This window comes from Neltuma alba, unplaced genomic scaffold (assembly GCF_004799145.2).
Source record: "Neltuma alba isolate B1F8T4 unplaced genomic scaffold, ASM479914v2 tig00006126_pilon, whole genome shotgun sequence".
NCBI classification, from domain to species: domain Eukaryota; kingdom Viridiplantae; phylum Streptophyta; class Magnoliopsida; order Fabales; family Fabaceae; genus Neltuma; species Neltuma alba.
In genome coordinates, this window is record NW_021634360.1 from 3,148 (window position 1) to 26,081 (window position 22,934).

General features: G+C 33.4%; 1 protein-coding gene and 1 long non-coding RNA gene across 2 annotated transcripts; both read right to left on the bottom strand.

The window, feature by feature from the left end:
- Nucleotides 1–322: 322 nt before the first annotated feature.
- LOC114749696 (uncharacterized) lies at nucleotides 323–3,540 on the bottom strand. The gene is made up of 7 exons (XM_028938237.1): nucleotides 2,847–3,540; nucleotides 2,090–2,239; nucleotides 1,977–2,023; nucleotides 1,648–1,780; nucleotides 1,437–1,493; nucleotides 660–1,075; nucleotides 323–442 (listed from the first exon to the last, which is right to left on the bottom strand). The coding sequence occupies exons 1-7, from the start codon at nucleotides 3,538–3,540 to the stop codon at nucleotides 323–325; spliced, it is 1,617 nt and encodes a 538-aa protein (XP_028794070.1).
- A 4,498-nt stretch (nucleotides 3,541–8,038) lies between these two features.
- Nucleotides 8,039–11,422, bottom strand: LOC114749692 (uncharacterized). Its single transcript, XR_003740576.1, has 3 exons — nucleotides 11,156–11,422; nucleotides 8,995–9,066; nucleotides 8,039–8,365 (listed from the first exon to the last, which is right to left on the bottom strand). It is a non-coding gene; the product is annotated as an uncharacterized LOC114749692 (long non-coding RNA).
- Nucleotides 11,423–22,934: the final 11,512 nt, after the last annotated feature.

Below are 22,934 nucleotides of genomic sequence, written 5' to 3' on the forward strand. Positions count from 1 at the left end.
ATTGTGGAAAGAAAGGCTACTATCATGCCTACAATGGATATGAAAAGTGAGGAAAGACCCAAACTCAACTTTGTTGGTAAGGATTTAAGGAACTTTTGTTCAGAATAGTGAGAAGTAAGTATTGCTAGAAACATTAGAACCGAAGTTGAAGAAAAGAGGAGGGATAATATAGTTGAGAATATAAAAACCTTGAAAAATGACTGTTTGATGAGTAATGGGAACCCAAAAGTTTGATCATTTCCTCCCGGCACTGTAAAAGCTGCAGTAAACATAATAGTCACAATTAAGGCTCCAACAACAGAACAAGAAGATGCAGTGGCCTTTATCCAATTTTCTCCTGAATCATTAACCCTTCATGTTTTTGTTTGAATAATTCTTCCGCCGTCATGCCATCACTGTTTCGTGCTTTCCTAATAGTAGTAGGTATTAGTTTCTCCACTTCCTGCATCCGTTCCAATAAACAATTAATTTCATTTGATTTTCTGCAAATCTAGATGCAAATGGACAGCAACTAGTTCAAAATATGATTGAAGTTCATCAAATGTCAATAACTTCTTTAATTAAATTAATAAAATCTAAGAGCAAAAGGACTCAGTCCAACTCTTACTTGTTTATATGATTATTGTAAAAGATAAAAACAGTTTCTTTTTTGCCCTAACCTTAAACCACTGCAGTTCTCTTTGCATCTGCAATGTTGGCCCGCGGATGCGGTCAAGAAGGGAAGCAGGAGCTTGGGTAGCTGCAGCATGTAGCAAGCTATTTCCATTTCTATCTCTGCTTGAAGCAAAAACGTCCTTGAAACGAAGCCCATGGATGAGGCTGAAAAACCTAGCTTGTCGATGCTCAATGGCATGGTAGAAAATGTTTCGATATGAGTTATCTCCAATGAGCAAAATTTCAGGATTTGCTTTTGATATCTGAACCACGAACTCAACATTCCCTTCTTTCGCTGCACGAAATAACGCATCTGCAACAGTGATCACTTCATCTCTTTTGCTTGCATTCTTACAAACTAGCCGAACAATTTCATTTGCTTGTGCATGCAGTAACTTGAGCTCTTTTAATTTCTTGATTCCTAGAATGATACGCAACACGACTTTTTTGTTAGCTGAGTTGATGAGAATCAATATCAGTATATATAAAATAATATACTCCCTCTTCTTTTCCTTTTTATAAACATCTGATAATAACTTCACAAAAATTAATGTAGTTCAAATTAGTTATCTCTCGTAAAATATCAATATTATCCTCAATAAAAATCATTAGTAGGAGGAGTTTGGTTTATTAATTAGGAAGTTTTATAACTATTTAGGCATAGTAGGGGGAAATTTAAAACTTTTTAAACAACACATACGTTTATGTTATACATGAAGTATGCTAGAGGTGCTTGTAACAAAAGGACCGGAGGGAGTATTGGTTAGAAGAGATATGCCTACCTACAAAATTATAGGCGGAGAAGATGAGCCGTCGAAGCAAACGAGGTCCTGCTGCAACTTAGAAAAAGGGAAGAAGGAAGAAACAAAAACTCAGCTTATAGAAAGGAAAAGGATAAAACAATGTTTTGTTTCGTGTCTTTTTCTAAAAGAATATTTAATTAGAGATGAAGAAACCTTGAATTAAAAAAACAGACACATTATACTGTTCTACCTGCTGGCCCTATAAGCTTTCCTTGTGCCTTTTCCCTTGTGTCTTTATGATGGACAGGTAAAGAAGCACTTTGGAAACTTGGAGTTGAATTCGCATCTATATCTAGCACATCAGCAAACAAATAGAGAAAAGACTAAATGTCATTAAATATATATATATATGGAATCAAACAAGAAAACAAAAATTGTATAGTTTATGAATCCTTTTGCCAATATTATTTTAAGTAAATTTATTAATTAGTCTATTGTTTAGTGGCAAAATTTTATCTTTTATTAGATTTTCATGGTATTCCCAGCAATTCTGTGGATATATATTTAGAATAATTGCGCCATATAATGCTGCTCCCTCGAATTGAAACAAAGGCAAAAATGTAAATCTAATAGTATAAGAAGAAACAAAGAAGATATTAATTAGAAAATATTTAAGTAGTGATGATACTGACAGTCATAGATCCATCGTTTCCAAAAGACAAGTTCGCTTGGGCTAGGCATTGTAGAATTCATAGTTGCGATTCCAAAAATTGGCTTCCAATCCTCGTTGTCCGACGCAAAAAGCAAATCTTGGCATTTACTAAGCAAGTGATGAGCAATATCTGTGTTTTCACACAATATAATGAATATTTGTCCATTACATTAAGATAATACTCTATGCGACTGAATAACTGAACAAAAAGTAAAAACAAAAACAAAATATAAACTTGACAGTGTACATAATTAAAAAGAGTATTCTACGAAAACAAACACATATTTATGACAAATAATTATTTTAACTAATTTTTTTAATATATGAAAATTAATTGTATAGCTCTTGTATTAAGAATTAGAGGGAGTATCATAAGACCATTTCATTGGTATAATATCATTTTAGTTTGATATTTCCTAATTAATTAAACAAGCTCCTTTGATTAATAAAATTTATTCAGTTTGTCTAAAAATTTTAAAAGTATTAACTAATTTGATGATTTGAGTATTAAGATCTCAGTTCAGTTTTTCTCCCAAATTTATAATTTTTTTTCCAAAAATATCAATATCATTTGCACATATTAATTAATAAATAAATTCCAATGTCAATGATTAAAGATGGTATTTTTAATAAATCAACACATATTTTTTTACAAATAATCAACTTAACTAATTGTCTTAATCCCTATAAATTCATGTTTTAACTTGTATATTAAGCAACGGGGGAATAGTACGTACCAAAACATTGTGTTTCCAAACAACAACGAAGAAGAGTAGGACCAAGAGGGCGATCGTCGTTAGGTTGGAGGTATTCCAATGGAGTTTGAGAATAAAGATAATTTCCCATTTCACGATGACCAATGAGAAGAGCAAGTGTAGCAGGAAGTTCATTGGTTGAGTTTGGAATGCCAAGCAGCTTGGGATTCTTGTCCACTAGGTATTTGGCAACTTCAATGCTTCCAGTGACGGTGGCAATTAAAAGTGGAGTATTGCCAACATCATCAACAGTTTCTAGGGATTCTGGGTTGTCTAACAATTCCAGCAATTCCTCCAATATTTTGACATGCCCGAACAAAGCAGCCACATGAAATGGTGTTTTGCCAGAAGCAGTAATTTTCGAGGTTAAGGCACTTGGCTTATTCTCTAACAATGCTTTTGCTCTTTCCCATCTGTTTTTACATATAGCTTTATACAATCTGTTTTCCTCTGCATTCTCCACCTCAACTGTGATTCCTTCTTCTTCCTCGGCCCCATCCGCCGCCTCTGCCGCCCGTCTTTTTTCTTTCTCCTCAAACTCCCTCTTTGCCCTAATCTGTCTTTTTAACTCTCTTCTGATCACGTCCAAATTCTCCACTCCTCTTAATATCATCCTTGTTATTTGCTGTTCCAAATCTTCTCTTTCTTCCTTTGTTGTAGCGAGCGACCGTGCCATCTTCCTTGCTTTTCTTAAAATTTGATCGGCTGCAATATTTTTATGGAGGGTCTAGTGGGGTGGATAAACAGAAAGAGACAATGGATTGTTTAAGCTTAAAAATTAAGCGGTTTTTATAGAAAGCGATATACCATATAAAAATCTTATAGAAGACGCGTAAAATACTATATGAAGATTTTGTAAAAAGCAGACATAATTTTGCATTGGATTACTATCATAACAAGTTATTATTATTTAGTCATTTTAGATTTTAAAATATCTTTAGCCATAAAAAATAATACATTATTTAATTATTTTTAAATTTAATGATATCCCCTGGAAGCTGCTGGTTTTTTTAATATTTAAATATTTTTAAAAGTTTAGGGTCTGTTTGTTCAAGTTTAGAAAAATACTTATGAGATGAGCAGCCATCACTCCATTACATAATTTGAAAATAATACCTTCTTTTAAAAAGAACATACATAAACAAAATCTTGAAAGTATTTTTAAAAAGAAATTACATTTTTTCTTGAAAAATGCTTTAAACAAACAAGATCAACACAGATAATTATGTTAAATTATTTTGATAAAAGAACCAGTACGGATAAAAACAATATACGCGCATTCGTGCAGTCCCTCCATGAAAAACAAAACAAATGAATAAAAATAAAAGAAGAAGATCGTTTCTCTATGGTCAGTTGATGATTATTTACATACACTGGCTATTCACAGCTGAAAAATAAAAGGCTCAATGACATGAAGATTGAGTTTTGTACGGCAAAAAAGTTTTTGCATAGTGACCTGACCTGGCACCCGAGACCGAGCTAGAGGCATGGGCATGTGTACAGGCATTTTGGCTAGTGACTATATATGGTGAGCTTAATCCCTGCATTATTATTTTGTACCCATCAAACCAAAATTGGAACAATTTAAATGAGTCGCACAAATATCACTATATACACACCAAAACATATATGACTCCTATATATATATATAGGAATCAGATGCACTTACCAACTCGACCTTTGGTCTATTTCAGTGATTAGTCTTCACAAAAACTAAGCATACATTTGAGTTCATCACACCACCAACATATATATGCAAAAAACTCAGTGTTAACTGTAAAATTCTTCAAACTTTATCCTTTTCGTCCATCTATAATCAATCGCTTTACTAATGCCAATTTGAGGGGAAAAAAAATACTCAAATTATATATCCTTCTTGTTTGCTAATTACTCAGACCTCCCCTCTAATTTGTGTGTGTGTGTATATATATATATAGAGAGAGAGAGACCTTTTGGATCTCGAAAGAGGCCATTCCTTACCTAAGAGTTACTATTCACCTTAATAGCTGCTTCTTTCCACTAAGTTGAGAGTTGGATAATGTATATGACATATGAACTGCGGAATAAATAGAATGAATACATAGTGGTATATAGTGAGAGGGTGAGGTATAGCCAAATTTTAGGGAGATTGTAAAGTTGAATATTTAGTTTGTATTCATCCTTACATATATTTTAATTATTTTATAACAAGAAACCATATATACCTGATTGCATTAAAAAAAAAAAGAAAAAATAACAAGAATGAAATGCATTTACCACTTGTTCTTTGATTAGGCCTCCACAGAAGCTATATATTTGCGTGTACAATTGAGTCCATCCCACCAGCAATTTATATTGCATAAATGGAACAAATGTTTGCTTGCGTTAGTTTCCAATGAATCATCAATCACTTCTTTTTTTTTAAAAAAAAAAGCTCTTAAGTAATTTAAAAATATTATTAGCACAGAGATATAAAGTAAGATTCCAACATTTACAATACTATATTTTAAAACATCCCAGCTTTCTTCACCCAAAAAAAAAAAAAAAAACATCCCAGGTTCACGATATACCATGAACAATATATATTAGCTGCATTACCATAACACCCACAAACAGCATGTCTCGACTCAAACTCTACAATACACACACCATATAATATTAAACTGACACACGACACATGGCAGTACAGAGCTTTTTTTCTTCTTTTTTTTTTTTGGCGTTTCATAAGTGATTAGTTTATTTCATCTGAGGGGGGAAAAACTCATTTTGCACCATGTTTCTTATTCCATTCAGCTTGACTATTTCAAATATTTAATCGTTCAAGAACACACAAACATATACAATATTTCTCCTCCTATCAATTATTATTATCGTTGTTGTTGTGTTGATAATAAACCATAATTAATACAAATTCAATCAATGGGGGTTAGGTCTAATGAAGAGTTAGTCAGTGCTTCAAACAGGCCTCCAATAAGAGGATATATACCTTTGCTTAATTAAAAAAAAAAGAATTAATACAAATTCAAGCAAGATCGAGCCCTAGTTGGGAGAAAGCTAATACTAACTATATACACATCGATCATCTTTATCTATGACTCATGAGGTGTTATTTAATGGGTGTTAAAGTCCCATACTATTCAACTTAACCGTCGTTTGTGATAAAATTACATTATTATCTGAACCAAAACTGTAACTGTTATATACATATATGCATACGCGCGCGCGTGCGCACACATATATATATAAACACACACACACACACAAACGAGATGCACTTACCATTCCTTTCTTCGACCTCCACAAAAAGCCCATCTCACCAGCAATGTAATATTGCAGTGACGGAACATGTGTGTGTGTGTAGTAAGCTTGCTTGCGTTTGTTTCCAAGGAATCATCTATCACTTTATTTTTTCCTCCGAATCGCGTGAGAGGTAAGAGGAACTAAAAAGTATCTAACAATTAGAACTTAAAGTAAAATAAGAGAAAGTAGCAGAAAATGTCACACAAAATTAATCTGCCAATGCGAGAGACAAAAAACTTACAGGAAACAGGCAGAAAATGTCACTATGAGAAATCGAGTTTACAAGATCAAATTTCTTAAAAAAGGAAAAGGAAAGAAGAAAAGAAAAAAGAAAAATACCGGTTGGGGGGGGGGGAGAGGAAAAAGTTCTAAATATATATTCCTCCTGAAGTTGTTATAGCTTTCACTTTAGATTTTGTTATTGTCTTTGGAGCAAGCTGTCTCATTTTGTAATGAGGAAATATGAACCCGTTAGGCATATAAATTGAAATTAATTATCTGGTACAATATCAATCATTATTTGAATAGTCAGTAAATATATTTGATAACTGTAATACACAAAAGTAAAATAATTTCATTACTGCTTAATTATTATTTATCATAATATTTTTCGAATGTAAAGGGCTGATTTTTTTATTATTAAAACATTATTTAAAAATTGGAATATACTTTATAACGTTAAAATATTTTCAAATTCGAATAAAAGGCATCTTATTCGACTTTTCTCCTATGGCCAAAAAAAAAAAAAACTTCGCTATCTCCGGCTATGTGGCCTCGGTTTTCATCTCAGAGTTACACTGAGAAGATTCAGTAGTCGATACTTTCTGGATAAATTCGTTGGAGTATTTGGGTGTCCAGGCGTGTTGTGAGCTCTGAGACGCAACTTTGAACCAGGATTATCATGATGCTCATGATAGGTTTTCTGGGGCTTGTTTGGACGAGGACCTAATCGAGAGTTGTGCCTTCTACTCCAGCAACTGATTTCGACCATTTCAAAACTCGAAGTGGATAGTTCGGTCCTTAATTAATACTCCATCCTTCTTTTATTATAAGTTTCCAATAACCAATTCATACATAACGAATAATTAGTTAAAAATAGTTAAAAATAATAAATTGGTTAAAAATATACTTTTATTTCTAAATATACTCTTATAATAAATAAGAAAAAAGATGAAAGAGAATGTGTAGAAAAATGTGATAAGAAAAATTATAAAAAAAACAATTAAGGACAAAATTGAAAAAAAATACATTAAATGTTAAAACAATTACCAAGTTGAAACTTATAAAATGAAGCACACTACTTTTTAAATTTGAAAATTATAAATAAGTTTACGGGACTAACAGGCATGGTGGTCGCGAGTGTGTCATTTGGAACAGAGGGAATATGAATTTGTGCTACAGTTGCAAACTTAAAATAGTCCTTCCAGCTGTTGCTGGGATGATAGGAATTATGCATACATGTACTCAACCTGTGCTGGTCTGGTGTAGAAATATAAACCCCTCTTTTTTTTTAAAAAAAAAAAAAATCGTATAGAAGCCATTGATTTGATAACTAGAGGGTGTGATAGTAGTTAATCAGCCTTTCAATTCAGCCCCCGCACAAAAGAAAATAATCAGCCTTTCATAGATGTTATTGATAATAGTAGTCTGCTTGTTTGTAACATCCTACTCTATACATCCAGATGAAAGCAAATTTAATAATTATGTTTTAGAGTTGCACTAAAAAAGTGGTATTTTTAAAACTTTTTATCTACTTTGATTCTAAATTTATAACTTTACATTCCTGAGAGCATTAGGCTATGAAATGAGAGCCAAATTCAATCTTTAAATACCTGCAAGTAATTTCTATTTATCAAAGCTGTATAGATCTTACCTTTGAAAACTCTGCTTTTTTGTTCCAATTATAATCAATCATGTCTTATAAGCACTAATTCACTCATATCACAAATATATTATTAATATATACAAATATATATTGAACCCCAGCCATATTAAAACTACCCCCAAGTACTCCTCCTTATGTATGTACATACAAATATAATAGTATAATTTACATGATTCATAAATAGGAAGAAAATACAAACACATAAAATATCACGAAAGGGAATATAAACACATAATGTATTAATTTTTCATGTTGATTAACTAAATAGCTAAATTCTTCTCTTCTACCTTAGCCGTGCTCTCACCAGCTTCTCTTTCCCTTTGGATCAATTTGGGCCCTATGGTCACATAGAAGATAAGGGTGAGATTCAAAAAATCCCAATAACAATAATCATATTTCATACATTATGCATGGTATAAAATTGAGCATGCAAAACAAGCCACGGAGAACAAGACTTTACAAAATAACTAAACTAAACTGAATAACTAATTGAAACATATTTATTGTCATTTAACTGAATTTTATATAACTATTGTTGAATAACTAAGTAGCTGCATAACTGGATAACTGAACATATCCAATTGTATAATCTGAGCAACTAAGTAACTATGCAGCTGTATAATTGAATAACTGAGTAACTGTACAGCTACTAATTAATTAACTAAATAACCATGCAGCTCCACTGATTAACTAAATGTGTACTTGCTATCCGATCAACTAAATCACTGTACAGCTGCTATCTGATTAACTGAATAATTATGCAGCTGCCATCCGATTAACTGAATAACTGTTCAGCTGCTCACTAGTTAACTGTTAAATGCACATATACTGGACAGTGAAATACATGCACATGGCCATGGCAATAATTAGTAAAGCAATTTACATGTTTTCATGCTTAACCATAGCATTATGGTACAAGTAGACATGCAACTAAAACAAAATATGCAAAATAATGATTAAAGCTACCTTCCGCTTGCTCTCTCTTGCTGGTACCATGCTTTGGGTTTCTTCTTGGAACACAGTGGCACAAATCAAATCCTAACATTACACATATATGTACAAGGTAAGTCAAAACTCAGGCTATGATTAACCCATAACTAAGTAAATCTCCCTATGACCCCTACTTAGGCACACTCTCCTCCCAAAGTGGTTGATTATCTTATACAAAAACTCCTGTATTTAATCTTTATATTCTAAGGGTCTCTAAAGTCTTTCCTTTTCTTAGGCTGCTCTTAACTTCTTAATCCACTAGAATTTAGTTAAGGGGATAAGATTCAGCTTAATTATTAACTCTTCATGCTTCTTGAATAATTGATTAGCACGGAGGAATGCAAAACAGGCAAACTCAAAATCATCATTCAAATTCCCTTCAATTACATAGTCATATAGAACATTAGCCTAACCTTTAGAGACATTTTAAAAACAATTTCAAATCAGCCCCTAGGCTTTAAGTTATTCTTTATGCACTTCACACACACGGATACCTACATCAGTATGGACACATACATCATATACACATATTCCTTTATCCACAAACATTTCCACATTCTTCATTAGCATTTTAGGATCTTTAATCTGATTCAATATTATAAAGTATCATTCACCAAATGGAGAGCATATAACAGCCAGTACCCGCACCTTTTAAAGCCCTTAAATCATCATTTACATGTTTATAAGTAAGATTTATATCGCAAAGACACTTATCTAAATGATATTAAACAGTAACTCACAATTATAACTTAATCATCATTCCGATAATTCTAAACATGGTTTAAGTATCTAGTAAGAGTACCTATCAAGGCATCAAATACAAATTCAAAACTGATTTTCCAGCTTCAACTTTGAGCTCATAGGTTTTAAAACAAACTAATTCAAATAGCCACCATCATAGTTCAGCACTTAAAGACAATTCATCAAAGCCCAAATCGGCTTTTAATCCAACCACATATATGCATATACATTAACACAAGGTTGCGGGTTCAAGAATTATTTCCAACTTTATAAAATCCTCTTCTGAACATATTAACAAGTTCAAATTCAACAAAATTCTTTTCCATCCAAGTTACATTGACCAAAACAGAGGAGTGAGATTTTTTCATACCATATAGCACTATAAAACTTGTACATGCTTAATTCTCCAACTTATATCACTCTAACTCATAAATTTTATTCAAACAGTAAGCTTTTATACAGTTTCAAACTTCCGTATTTTCAAATTCGTTTAGCTCCCAATATATTGCAACCGATAACACTTGTAAACATTGAATACCCAGGATTTTGACACTTCTACATATTGCCATATAATGAAAACGAAGCGCACACACCTGAAACAATTATGCAGCATTTAGAGACATTAAACAGTAAAATTCGCAAAAAGAGATATCAAGCAGAAAATTATAATTAATTTTGCAGCCCCAAAACTCAAAATTTCCACCACACACATGTACATATTTTCGGATTCACTGCATAGTCTTTTGAACATTAATATATCAGCTTTTAAATTTCAAAATTCGAATCCAAAAACCCCAAGCATCAACAGCAACATATATATGTATGCATATAATCATCATGTTCTTCTATTATTCAGATTTCCATTTCAATTTTCACCATAGTACTCAAAGCTTCACATAACAGAACACGGAAATGGGATTTGAAAATCACATCTATCAACTGAGTTCATCAAGCAACAAAGACTGTGTGTGTGTGTGTGTGTGTGTGTTAGCCTCCACCTAAACTGATGCCAGCAGCGACAGCATCTTGCATTTTTATAACTTATATACCATTATTTGAACATTCCTATGCCAAATAGTCACCCTGCAGTCGCATATTAGGCGTCAACCATAAATCACCGATTCTATATCATACTAAGCCAATTTCATTTCCATTGTCTTAATTTTAGAGAATCGGATGCATCCAATTCAAAGCAGCAATCCTCAGATTCGAAGATCACAAAACAGAGCTAATCAATAATATGCAACACCAAATATTAACTTGATCTGCCTTTGGTTATAGTTTTGAACCCTTAATCATTGTTTTCCCTCACTCAGAGCTAGAATCTAATCACCCCCTCCTAACTGAAATTATCTAATCGAAGGAATAAGAGATGCGAGAAAGCTTAGGGACCTACCTTAGTTTGAAAACACACTTGCATCCTGTCCAGATACTTCCCGAAAGCTTCCTCTGTGTCGTCTCACCCTCAAACCTTCGATCCCTCCCCACCAATTTATAATGCTTTCCTGGCTTCCTTAGCAAGCACCGTGTTCGTGAAGGAGTTGAGGATTTTGCCGCACAAGAAGTAAATGGGACGTGGTGAGGAAGAGGAGGAGCGGAGGAGGATGAGATGGCTGGAGGCGGGAGAGGTAGGCAGACAACGTGATGCGAAGGGAAGGATTTGGGAATGAGATGGCCGATGGCATTGAGGGGCAAAGACACGTAAAATTTGTGGGGAAAGCAAAGGCAAAAGACTATTTTACCCTTCTGTCATAACTTTAATCTCAATTCTTCCCCTTTCATAAATTACCATGATTTTAGATGATTTCCAAAATTTAATCTTCAGCACTTCATAAGAATTTTCTTTGTTATTTAGCTTCCTTAGCCCATGAAATAACTTTCTTAAAATTTCAAATTTAAAAATTAAGCTTTAACTATTTTTTTGAATTTCTCAAAACAAAATAAACATTTAATTTAGGAAATTAACTTTTACATTATCTCTACCTTTTTTGAGGAAATAAACTCCATTGTTTCCTGAAATAATTATCTATAATTTTCCTTAGTTTATTCTAGGCCTTTATATATTTTTAATAATTATTCCTCTCTTGATTTTTTTGAATTTCTTGCTCAAAATATGGTTTTATTGAGTAATTATTTTCTTGAGACCATATATAACTAATTTTTTAGGCCTTCTAAACATATTATTAATTCCTAGTTTTAAAATTTAGGATATTACATTGTTCATAGGATGGAGAGGTTGTGATTGACCATACTCATGTAGAACCCTTTTTTTTTTTTGGCTAACTCTTTAGCAAAGTCATCCCGCTACATGGAGACCAATTTCTATATCTTTGTACTCCTCCAATCCTTAATATAAGACCCATTTAACTAATTTGATTAGATTAAGGAAGTTAGGTAAGTTAGTTAATTATAAGAAATATGACACGTTTTTCTTAAAATACTATAATCATCTTTCTTAATACCCCATCTTCCTCTTCTACTTGATTATGATTGAGGGAGTATCTATAGGGGTAATTTAGAGAAAATTAAAAAATATGATAAATGGGTCTTATATTTAGGACCAAAACCAACTTAACAATTAGGTCTTATATTAAGGACCGGAAGAGTATTATCTTTGAGATCTAATGATATGCTGTGCTTTTATTAACAAAACAAATGTCGTGTATGTTGGCTTGCCCGTCGATATCTTGTGTTTTCGGGACATAATATTTATTCGTATTCAATGGTACAAATCTGAATTTCAACCTTCTGACATGTACAAATTGTTCCACCGCCCCCCCGGGCCCCCTGCCAAAAAAAAAACAAAAAAAAGAGAGAACTCCGAGAAACGGTCAGGGGTTCAACCTCAATGTGGCACACGTATGTATATGTAGTTGTGTACAGCTTCACCGTTGAGCCTAGCCCAGGGGTAAGAAGATCAAAGGTACCATGAAAAGATATCCATTGAAATTCGAGATATTAATATATAAATAATTAATTAAACTTCATAAATTATTATTCCTTGGGTTTTAATATAAGGGTTATTTTATAATGTACTAATTTATACTAAAAAATGAGTCTTATATTTAGGATTGGGAGAATATTCTCACTCCTTTTTCCAGTAGTACGTCAGTATAGAAGATTGAACTTTCTTATCTCATAACCCATCCTTTAAGATACTCTGCATGGGTTAAACCAGAGAGAGATATAAAGGTGTATTAACACTAAATCTTCTTAAATCTTACTTAAGCTTGATGTTATGTATTCGGCTCTTCATAAGTATGCTGGGAGTGTGATTTTCTTTCGTTAAGTGGAGGATGATAAAAAATAAAACAAGGGAAAGTTAGTTAATGAATTCTATGTTGTTGTTATATAATAGACATAATCACTTTTGACACGCATGTAGTTACGCTTTACACCTTTACCCTCCCTAGCAGTTTGGCAAAACTTGGTCCTTATTTCCATTTTGTTCAGTCGTCGGGCTTATACTGAAACTACAGGTTTAGGCCATAAAGATCGAAAGTTGAAATGATGCTGTTACAGCATTACAGGGTTATCTTGGGGTCCCAATAAAGTTGAAATGAAGTCTCTGTATGTCAATTTTCTTCCTATCAGAAGAAATTCTCTTGACATATACTATTTGATAAATGAAGCTTTGAACCATTCTAAGAGCTTCAATAATGTTGCATGTCATAATAATATTTGCAACTGCCACAGCTTCTTTTCTTATTAAAGATCGTGTGAACATGATTGATAAGAAACATCAACCGCAGTTATTCCAATAATAGAAGAACAAAGCGGCACATCAATTGCAAATCCATCTCATGGCCAAGGCTTGACTTTCCTGTCATAGATATTCCCACACGTAGAAACGAAACACGTGAAGGAGAAGAGGGAATTGTGACAGCACAAGGGGGATGGGAACACTTGCAAATATAACAATGGGAAGGAGACACCATGAGTAGTTTGTGTGTTTTAGCATGAGATGAATGGTAGACAGAAAGGCTATTATCATGCTTACAATAGAGATGAAAAGAAAGAAAAGACCCAAGAATAACTTTGCAGGCAAGGACTTAAGGAACTTTTCCTCTGAGTATTGAGAGGTTAGGATTGCTAGAAATATTAAAACAGAAGTTGAAGAAGAGAGAAGTGATAATATGGTTGAGAAGATGAAAACCTTAAAATATGGTTGTTTGATGAATAATGGGTATCCAATATTTTCATCATTTCCTCCTGGAATAGTAAAAGCTCCTGCAAACATAGTTGTGACAATTATGGCGCTGACAACTAAGCATGAGTATACTGTATCTTTTATCCATTTCTTTCCTTCCTTCATTAACTCTTTGTGAGTTTCTCTGAATAATTCTCCAGCTGTCATGCCATCCTTGTTTTGAAATACCCTAAAGCTTGGAGGCGTTAAACTCTCCACCTCCTACATTTGTTTCAAAAGGTATTATTGCATTTCACCTTCTTATCAAAACCAGACTACTACTATATCCAGCTTGGGAGAAAAATAATGAAGTATTTCCTTTCACGTTCTTATCAAAACCAGATTAATATTGCACCTAGTTTGGGAGAAAATGATCAGCAAAGAAACTGGAACGTTGATTCAAAGCCTGGCCTCATGAGATTTACTTTGTGATGTCTTTGAATGATTCTACAACACCCAACATGCCTCAAAAGAAAGCGAAACTCTTAGGGGAACATTCTCATATATGCTTTCAGACAAACTGTATTTAGTTGATTACTTTATGCACTTGATTATAATAGATTCAATGTTATAAAGAGAATATGGCTCAAAGATTAATAAACATCTTTCTCTAACCTTAAACCATTGCAATTCTCTCTGCATTTGCAGTAAGGTGCATAGATGCGATTAAGAATGTGATTAGGAGCCTTTATAGCCACCTTATGCATCAAGGTATGTCTAGGATCATTATCGGGTCTCATTGTTACCAGGCCATGCTTGAAGCCAAGGCCATCATTTTACGGAGGAAAACATTAGCTTGCTGATAATCAAGAGCTTTATTGAAACACAAAACCATCGTTTTACGGAGGAAAATCCCTGGGATTGCATTTGATACTTGAAGCACAAAATCAACATTCCCTCCTAGCTGCAAGACATAAAGCCTCATCTATAACTTTTTTGGCTTGCTTTCCTCGCATTCTTACAGACTAAGTGAAGAAGGTCATCTGCTTGTGCATGCAGCAGCTTTTGCATGCAGCAGCTTTAGCTCTTGTACTTTCTTAACTCCGACATTGATCACACATGGATCTTTTCTTTAGTTTAATTTAACTTATGAGAATTAAGAGTAAGCTTGAACAAGCAACCAATTCTTTGAAGAGATATGCGGAAGTTAGCATCCATACCAACAAAACTATCGGTGAAGGTGATGAGCCTTAGTAGTAAGCCAACCCTATAAATTAAGGCCAAATCTTTTATCCCTGTTAATTAATATTACTTTAAAAGGCAATGTAAAAGTTACACGTTTTAATGCCTACAAATTTATATATTGTTCCTATATATTCTCCTAATAATATTTTTGTAAGATATCTAGCTCAATAAATTTATATAACTAGCTAAGCACACAGATACTGACAGTTATAAATTCACCGTTTCCAGAAAATAAGCTCACTTGGGTGAACAATAGTGGTGTTCAAGGTTGTCTTCATCATCAGCAGGCACAAAAAGCAATTCTTCACATTGTTGAAGCAAATTCAAAGCAATATCTACACATATTTATATAGTCATGCCATGATGAATTGACAAGAGCATAAAAAACATGGAGACAAATAACAAGAAATAACATGCACTACAAACTATATCTTATATTTAGGATGGAGGTAGTACAATACTAGATAACAATACCGAAACATTGTGCATGGAAACAACAATGAAAAAGCCGAGAACCCTAATGGTTTGTGAGGCATCCTAATAGACTGACAGAATAAAGATAACGCCCCATCCCTTGGTAACCACCTGCAAAAGCCACTGTAACAGGGAGATTACCATACTTTTTTGGAATGCAAAGTATGTGGCTATTCTTGTTTATTAGGCATTTTGCAACTTCAGTTATTCCAGTAAACCGACTAGCTAATACAAGTGCTGTATCGCCGAACAAATCAGGAGTTAGAAGGAATTCTGGAGGCAGTAATTTGAGCAGCTCCTCCACTATGGTGACATGCCCAAACATTGTTGCCACACGAAGTGTTATTCTGCCTTTATCATCAATTTCTGCAGTCAAGGCATTAGGGTTTGGATCCACAATTGCTTTCACATTAGTCCACTTGTTAACACATATGGCATGGCACAAGTCATCCTTCCATGTATCTCTTTCCTCTCCTGTTATCCACACCATGTAATCATGCAAGCATCAAGATGAGTGCATACAGATGTGATTATTAACTTATTTTAAATAATTTTTTACAATACGAAGTAAATATATCATATGAGCTTTGTCTCATTAAGCACAAAAGAACTTTTTTTAGTGGTTATATGGGTTGCTGAAATTAAAAAGAATACACATCATACCATGAGTTCACAGTCAAAGTGTCGAACACTCTCATCAAAGGAAGGGAGTTGGATTCTTGAGATTGTTGTAGCTCTTGGGGAGGCATATTGACAACTAGGTAAAGCATGTAATTTGGAGCTAATTCCCCTATGGTTAATGCTCCACCCCAACCAATAACCTTGGCAAACTGATAGCCCAAATAAGTATATGTGACCCACAGGCAATTAGGTTGTGTGTGACTGGCTAGTTTCCCTGCCCTTAGCTTGTAGATAAGCCAAATCCCTTGCTTAAACTTTTTTTCGCAAAAAAAAAAAAAAGAATTAAATTGTCGAAGCAAATTAAGTTTATCCACCAAAATGGCATTATAGGCTCATGCACGTATACATAACTACAGGCGCAGATATAAGTATGTATATGTATGTATGTATTTGAGAGATTAGCATAGGGTGTTTGTTTGTTGATGCCCGTGTATATGAGATAGGATTTTTGAGTGATATAACCTTCTCAAAAAAGTTATGCTCAATTATTCTTAAATGCATCTTGAGGATGAGGAGATTTACATGTTTATAATGTATTGGTTACAATAATGAAAAGCAACTAGCCAAAGCGAAAACTTCATTATGATGCACTAAGCTACTAGTAAAGAAAGAAAGAAATCCTACGCATGAAATTTTAATTAAGAAGCAAAGCTCCATTTGAAGAATCTCAAAAGTTTTATTTTGATTATGTAAATTACTTAAATTTAATTAAGTAAATATGCCTATTTTTTAGACTTCTTGACAAAATTCAATCACTAATGTGATTTCCTGAACATTTGATTTTTCCATTTACAACATTAAATTGAACTTAAAAATTTACTTACAGAAAATGCTGAGTCCTTTTTCTGTGTGTGACCGAACCTATGTTAACACATTGCTACGATAATCTTTTTTTTTGAAATTTTTTACAGCTCTTGGTCCAAATGACACAGAGAAAAAGAAGAGCTTTTGTACTCATTCACCTGATTCCTCATTCGGCCTTGGTGACTAAAGTGAAGGACATTGCAACCACACAAGAGGATCCAAGTCGACTGGTGTTGCGCTTTGTTTGAAGTCACTTGGCAATGTTGACATTTTGGGGATCTATGTAATATAATGACTACGAGAGAGATCTGCATGATCAATACGTGTTAAAGTTCTCATTAGTTAATTGCACAAAAAATGGAAGTATAGATATTGAATTAAAAGAAAAGCACGAATAATGAAATGCAGTTTGCAGCACCTAATTTTTATATACTAATAAGGACATGCTAATGTCTATAAATCACTAAGCCAGGTTTCTATCCTAGGAAAAATGGGGTAAATTTTTTTTTTTATTTAAAGGATGAACCATTTGAAAATAGAATTCCAATGCAAGATTGAACCTACAAATAACATTGGACTTTGCTATTAAAGAAATTCAAAACTTTTGAAAACCTGACCAATGACCTACAATCAAACATATTCTTACGCAGCTTAATAAGAGACCTAAAGTCTTAATTAACTAACTGGTCACTATCCACAGGTAGAAATAGGGACCAAAAGTTAGTAATGAGCATAAATATATAGCTATACCAAAGCCATCTCGGTCGATAACACTTACTTGTGCTTGGTTTATGCGGACCTCCTAATAGAGGGTACAAGAGAATATCTACACAAAGTAAGTATTGGTTACTAGTGTGATGATATATATATAACAGTATAATTAACTTCGCTAATAAAATAAGCTACTATATAAGTGCAAAATAACGAGCAGGCATTCTTGCTCTTTATAACTGCCCACGTTCTTCTCTTGCAATCTTCTTTCCTTTAGAGTTACTCGCCTTTGCTGTGTATCATGGAAGGCAGGGTGAGATTCTGAAAAATCCCTGTAGTAGTAATTTCCAGCAAACACAAATACAGATTACATAAAGCGTACAAAATAAGCCAAAATGGAACATAATCTTGCAGGCTAATGCAGTTAAACATTTATGCTTAATGACAGATAGACAAGCTGAAGAAATAATACGCAGATAATTGGCAGATAATGCCCTATGTCAATCAACTACACATGATCACCGCCAAATAATCCATGTAAATAATTAAGGATTACATGTTCTTATGCTTTAAATAAGTAATAGGCACAAATGGATATGCAGCGATCATACGCAAGTGTAAGATAAGAAAGAACTGCTACCTGAGCTATCCGCTTCGAAATTAAACCTTACTTTCTTCCTTTCTTTTAGCTTCCTTCTTGGGCTTTTGCAAATATCCAAAATCTATTATGTTAGTAAGGGTAGGTTAATGCTTGATCCAATATAATTTATAACTAAATAACTTTCTTAAATGCCAATTTTCTTTAATTTATATCCTTACTTAATAGTTAATATAATTTTTCTTATTCAAACTATTCTCTTTGGAGGGTTATCTCCTTTATCTTAACTCATATAGTTACTTTTCTTAGTAACCGATCATCTTTGTCAAAAATATTATTTTTATATATTATATTAACTCCTAACTTATTGTAGTTTGGAAAATACTCATTCATATTTCATAACTACTTGACTATTATTAATCTCTTTAACTCCATACGACCTTTCAATTAAATTTGGATTAATTTTTTGGATTGACAATACTACAAAAAAGACATAATGTCGAGGAAACACAACGGTTAAAAAAAAAACACCGTGAAAAAAAGACGGTAGTATTTTTGTAAATAAATAGCATGACCGTTAACTTTCCATGATGGTTATTAATACAGCCTTCTAATCTATTATCTAACTCCATATATACAAGCTTAGCACTCAAAATTGGACAAGACCCAAAGTATATTTAATTTGAAGTTCATCTTTTTCCAACTCCATCACTATTAATCTATCTATCAATTTTGAATCCTCAAACGCACTTTTAATCTTCGACATTAATTCAAACTATCCTTCTTGTAACTTTCTAAATAGCTTTCAGATTTACTTCCATATTAAAACTTCCAGACTTTCAATTCCCTTAACACTCAACCTCCCACATGCATATATTCCCCCATAGCCTCATAATCCTCTTATACAGACTTTAATCTATGCCAGCATATCCTCTAATCATTTAAAATTTCTATTTATCAGTTGGTAACCTCAAGCAATCTCAACAATAAATTTTAAATCAACTCCTCTACCTTTCATAATATGGAAATTATTCCTAACTTCAAGACATCACTTCAAGTCTATCCTTTAAAACTTAATATAATCAATCTTCACTCTAAAATTTTCAACTATAATTTATATAATAAAATCACTATTTATTCTATGTGCAGACCTCAAAGAATAAAGCATTTATAGCTTTAGGATTAACATTCCAACAATCCAAACATCCACCATCATCACACTCATAAAAAACCATAGATATGTATATTCCATTCTTTCAGATTTTGACAGCATAATACCATTATTCAATAGCGTCAAATTTTATAATCTTACCATCAACAACTTTACCTACAATGATATCTAATTTATATGAACTATATGCTAATACTATTATTAATAATCAGCAACTTCTAGGGATTAATCTTTAACAATTCAATCAGTTCTCTCTCTACTCACCTCGTCCAAACTTCAAGATTGGAGCAAACTCTTGCCTCATTGCTTAACATCAATCTTCATTAAATCTGTGAATTTTCTAGCTTCCCTCTTAGGTTTCAAACCAGCCATTATTGTATTCAAACATGGCTTAGATAGTTGGGGAAATATTTTACATGGGCAAGTATTAAACAAGACATTTGAATAGTCTTACAACCACTAAAATCTAAGTTCTCACACACACACACACACGTTTTTATCCATATTTGTTCCTCAATTATTTTTAATGTTTAAGTTTTCTTTCACTATCTTTCATGGAACCTAACGCCATAACCCAATGAAACAGCAAACTTCAAGCTTCACAACTTCAGTTTAACCATCCTCTTCCAATTCCTGAGTCATAAAATATTCTTTTAACATCCGGGTAAAATCCAACAAATTAATTACAATCAGTTTCTAATTCTAACTTCAGTATTTTGTGTCACAATCAACCATCCATATATATGTGTGTGTGTTTCAATTTTATTCCCCATCCTCACACACCCAAGCTTCGTTCATATATATATGTATATAAACACACACACACACACCCCCCATTTATGCTCTTCATTTTCTCATTAAACCCACATCATCTCTTTGAACCATTACCCCTGTTTCGGACACTAAGAACCAGAGAAGAAGAGCAATAAAATTATCTTCGCAGATCAGTCACGAGTTACACAAAATTGAAGGAGAAAGTGACATGCAAACCCCTGTATAATCTATTTGGACTTCACTCTACCTCCTTCAATTCGGCAAACTTCACCCATTTAAATTCCATAGGGTTAGGCGCCATAAAGCAGAACAGGGGCTGGAAGATTAAGCTTTGGAATCATCAATAACATAACCCAACAGCACATGCAACACTACCATTCACTTGTTTGAGCTTCTAACTACATCCGCCCTCCAATATTTCATTCGATTCATAGCTTTCTTTGATAAGCCACATCTTTAATCTATCATCATTTCCTTCGAGACGCAGAAAACGAAAGAAATTAAGGTAGGAGAGTGTTAGTCGGTCTTACCTCAGTCAGAAAACACTATTGCATGTAAAATTCTCCCCTCCGATCACCACTTCGCCGGTGACGCACTTCTCTCTGCCTCTTACGTTTTCTCTCGGTCTCTTTCTGATTTCCTCCGGATTTCGGCGCGGAACGTCTCCTATTCTTTACCATCCTCTTATCATCCTCTTCTCTAATCGTAACCGTTTATTTCATCTACGGCCAAAAACACAACACACACTTTAACACAACTATGTGTTTTGCCTTCGGACGTGGGTTTCCTCTTTCACTCGCATTGCGCACGCAAATTCATGGATATGAAAATAGGGAAGAGGGAAAGCGTTATCTCCCGCCGCTAACCGAACCCTGGTATGCTGCTATTCCGTTTTCTCTTTCTGAAGCTTGGATTGTATCTCTCGGCGATCGCTGCTATTCCGTTTTCAACGGTCCACCCTTTTCACATCACCTTCGTCCAAATATTTCAAGAACATCAAGTACGTCATTTTCTTGGAGTATGTTATTCTTTGGTGTGATCATTCCAAAATATATCAAAACGTCCAGATTTGAGATGCTTCCAGTATACTTTCCTTTTAATTGCCCCTTCATTTGTTTTTATAATAATAAAAAAAATTATTCATACCAAAGAAATAGATAAAGTAGTTTCAAATAGGTTATGTATGTAAATATTTATCTCATATGGTTCCCTTCGGCCATTCCTTTTTTTTTTATTAGTTAATTGTATCTATTGTTTACCCATCACTTTTATTTATTTAATGTTTTTATGTGTTGTAGCTTTGAGTGATGGATACAAGTGACGTAACTCCTATACTTGGTCTTGAATTTGATAGTCTAGAAGAGGCACACCAATATTGGGTTCGCTATGGTGGAAGAATAGGATTTGATGTTAGAAAACAAAATGTTAACAGAAGCAAGAAAGATAATTCTATTAACTATTACAAGTATGTTTGTTCAAAAGAGGGAGTTAGAAAGACGGACAAGAGAGATTTTAAAATTAGGAAGCCTCGGCAAGAAACAAGAACAATGTGTGAAGTAAGAATGATAGTTAAAAAAGTGAATGGAAAATATAAAGTTAGTGAACTTTTTTTGGACCATAATCATCCTTTAGAACCCGGAGAAACAGTTCACATGTTAGCATCACAAAGGAAATTACCAAAATCACAAGCCTATGCTTTGAATGCTGCTGAAGATGTTGGAATTATGCCAAAAGCATCTTTTAATTTAATGAGTAAATATGCAGGAGGGAAGGTTAATTTGGGGTATACCCAAAATGATGTAAAGAGTTATCTAAGATCAAGAAGGCAACGAGAATTGGAATATGGTGAAGCTGGGTGTCTACTTCGTTATTTTCAACAACAATTAACAGAAAATCCTTCTTTTTTTCATGCTTATCAAATGGATTCTCATGAACAAATAACGAATGTTTTCTGGGCTGATGCATGTATGTTGATAGATTATGTTTGTTTTGGGGATGTCATTTCATTTGATACAACATATTCAACAAATCGTGAAAACAGACCACTTGCCATTTTCTCAAGTTTTAATCATTACAGAGAAGTTGTGATATTTGGTGCAGCTTTATTATATGATGAGACCATTGAGTCTTTTAAATGGCTTTTTGAAACCTTTTTACAGGCACATAAGAATAAAATGCCATTTACTGTATTTACTGATCAAGATGATGCAATGGCACGAGCATTAGAAGAGGTAATGCCAAATGTAAAGCATAGTCTATGTACATTTCATATTAATAAAAATGCAGTGAAACATCTTGGGAACTTAATGAAGGATAACTCTCGTTTCTTGAGTAAGTTTAATTGGTGCATGTATCATTGTGAGGAAGAAACAATGTTTGAGGAATCTTGGAAAGCATTATTAGAAAAGCACAATGCAGTTGATAATACATGGTTGATGTCGATTTATAATTTAAAAGAGAAGTGGGCAGCATGTCATATGAAAAACTCGAAGACTCTTAGTATGAGAAGCACACAACTCAGTGAAAGCATCAATTCATTTATAAAAAAGTGCACAAAACCTGATATGAATATCAATAAATTTTTTAAA

Bases quoted from the DNA above. Each gene is read 5' to 3' on its own strand.
- LOC114749696 (XM_028938237.1), bottom strand. From the start codon at position 3,540: ATGGCACGGTCGCTCGCTACAACAAAGGAAGAAAGAGAAGATTTGGAA. The intron at 2,240-2,846 runs GTACGTACTATT...GTGAAAACACAG, and splicing joins TTTGGAAACACAATGTTTTG to ATATTGCTCATCACTTGCTT. The intron at 1,781-1,976 runs GCGCAATTATTC...AATGACATTTAG, and splicing joins CGAGGGAGCAGCATTATATG to TCTTTTCTCTATTTGTTTGC.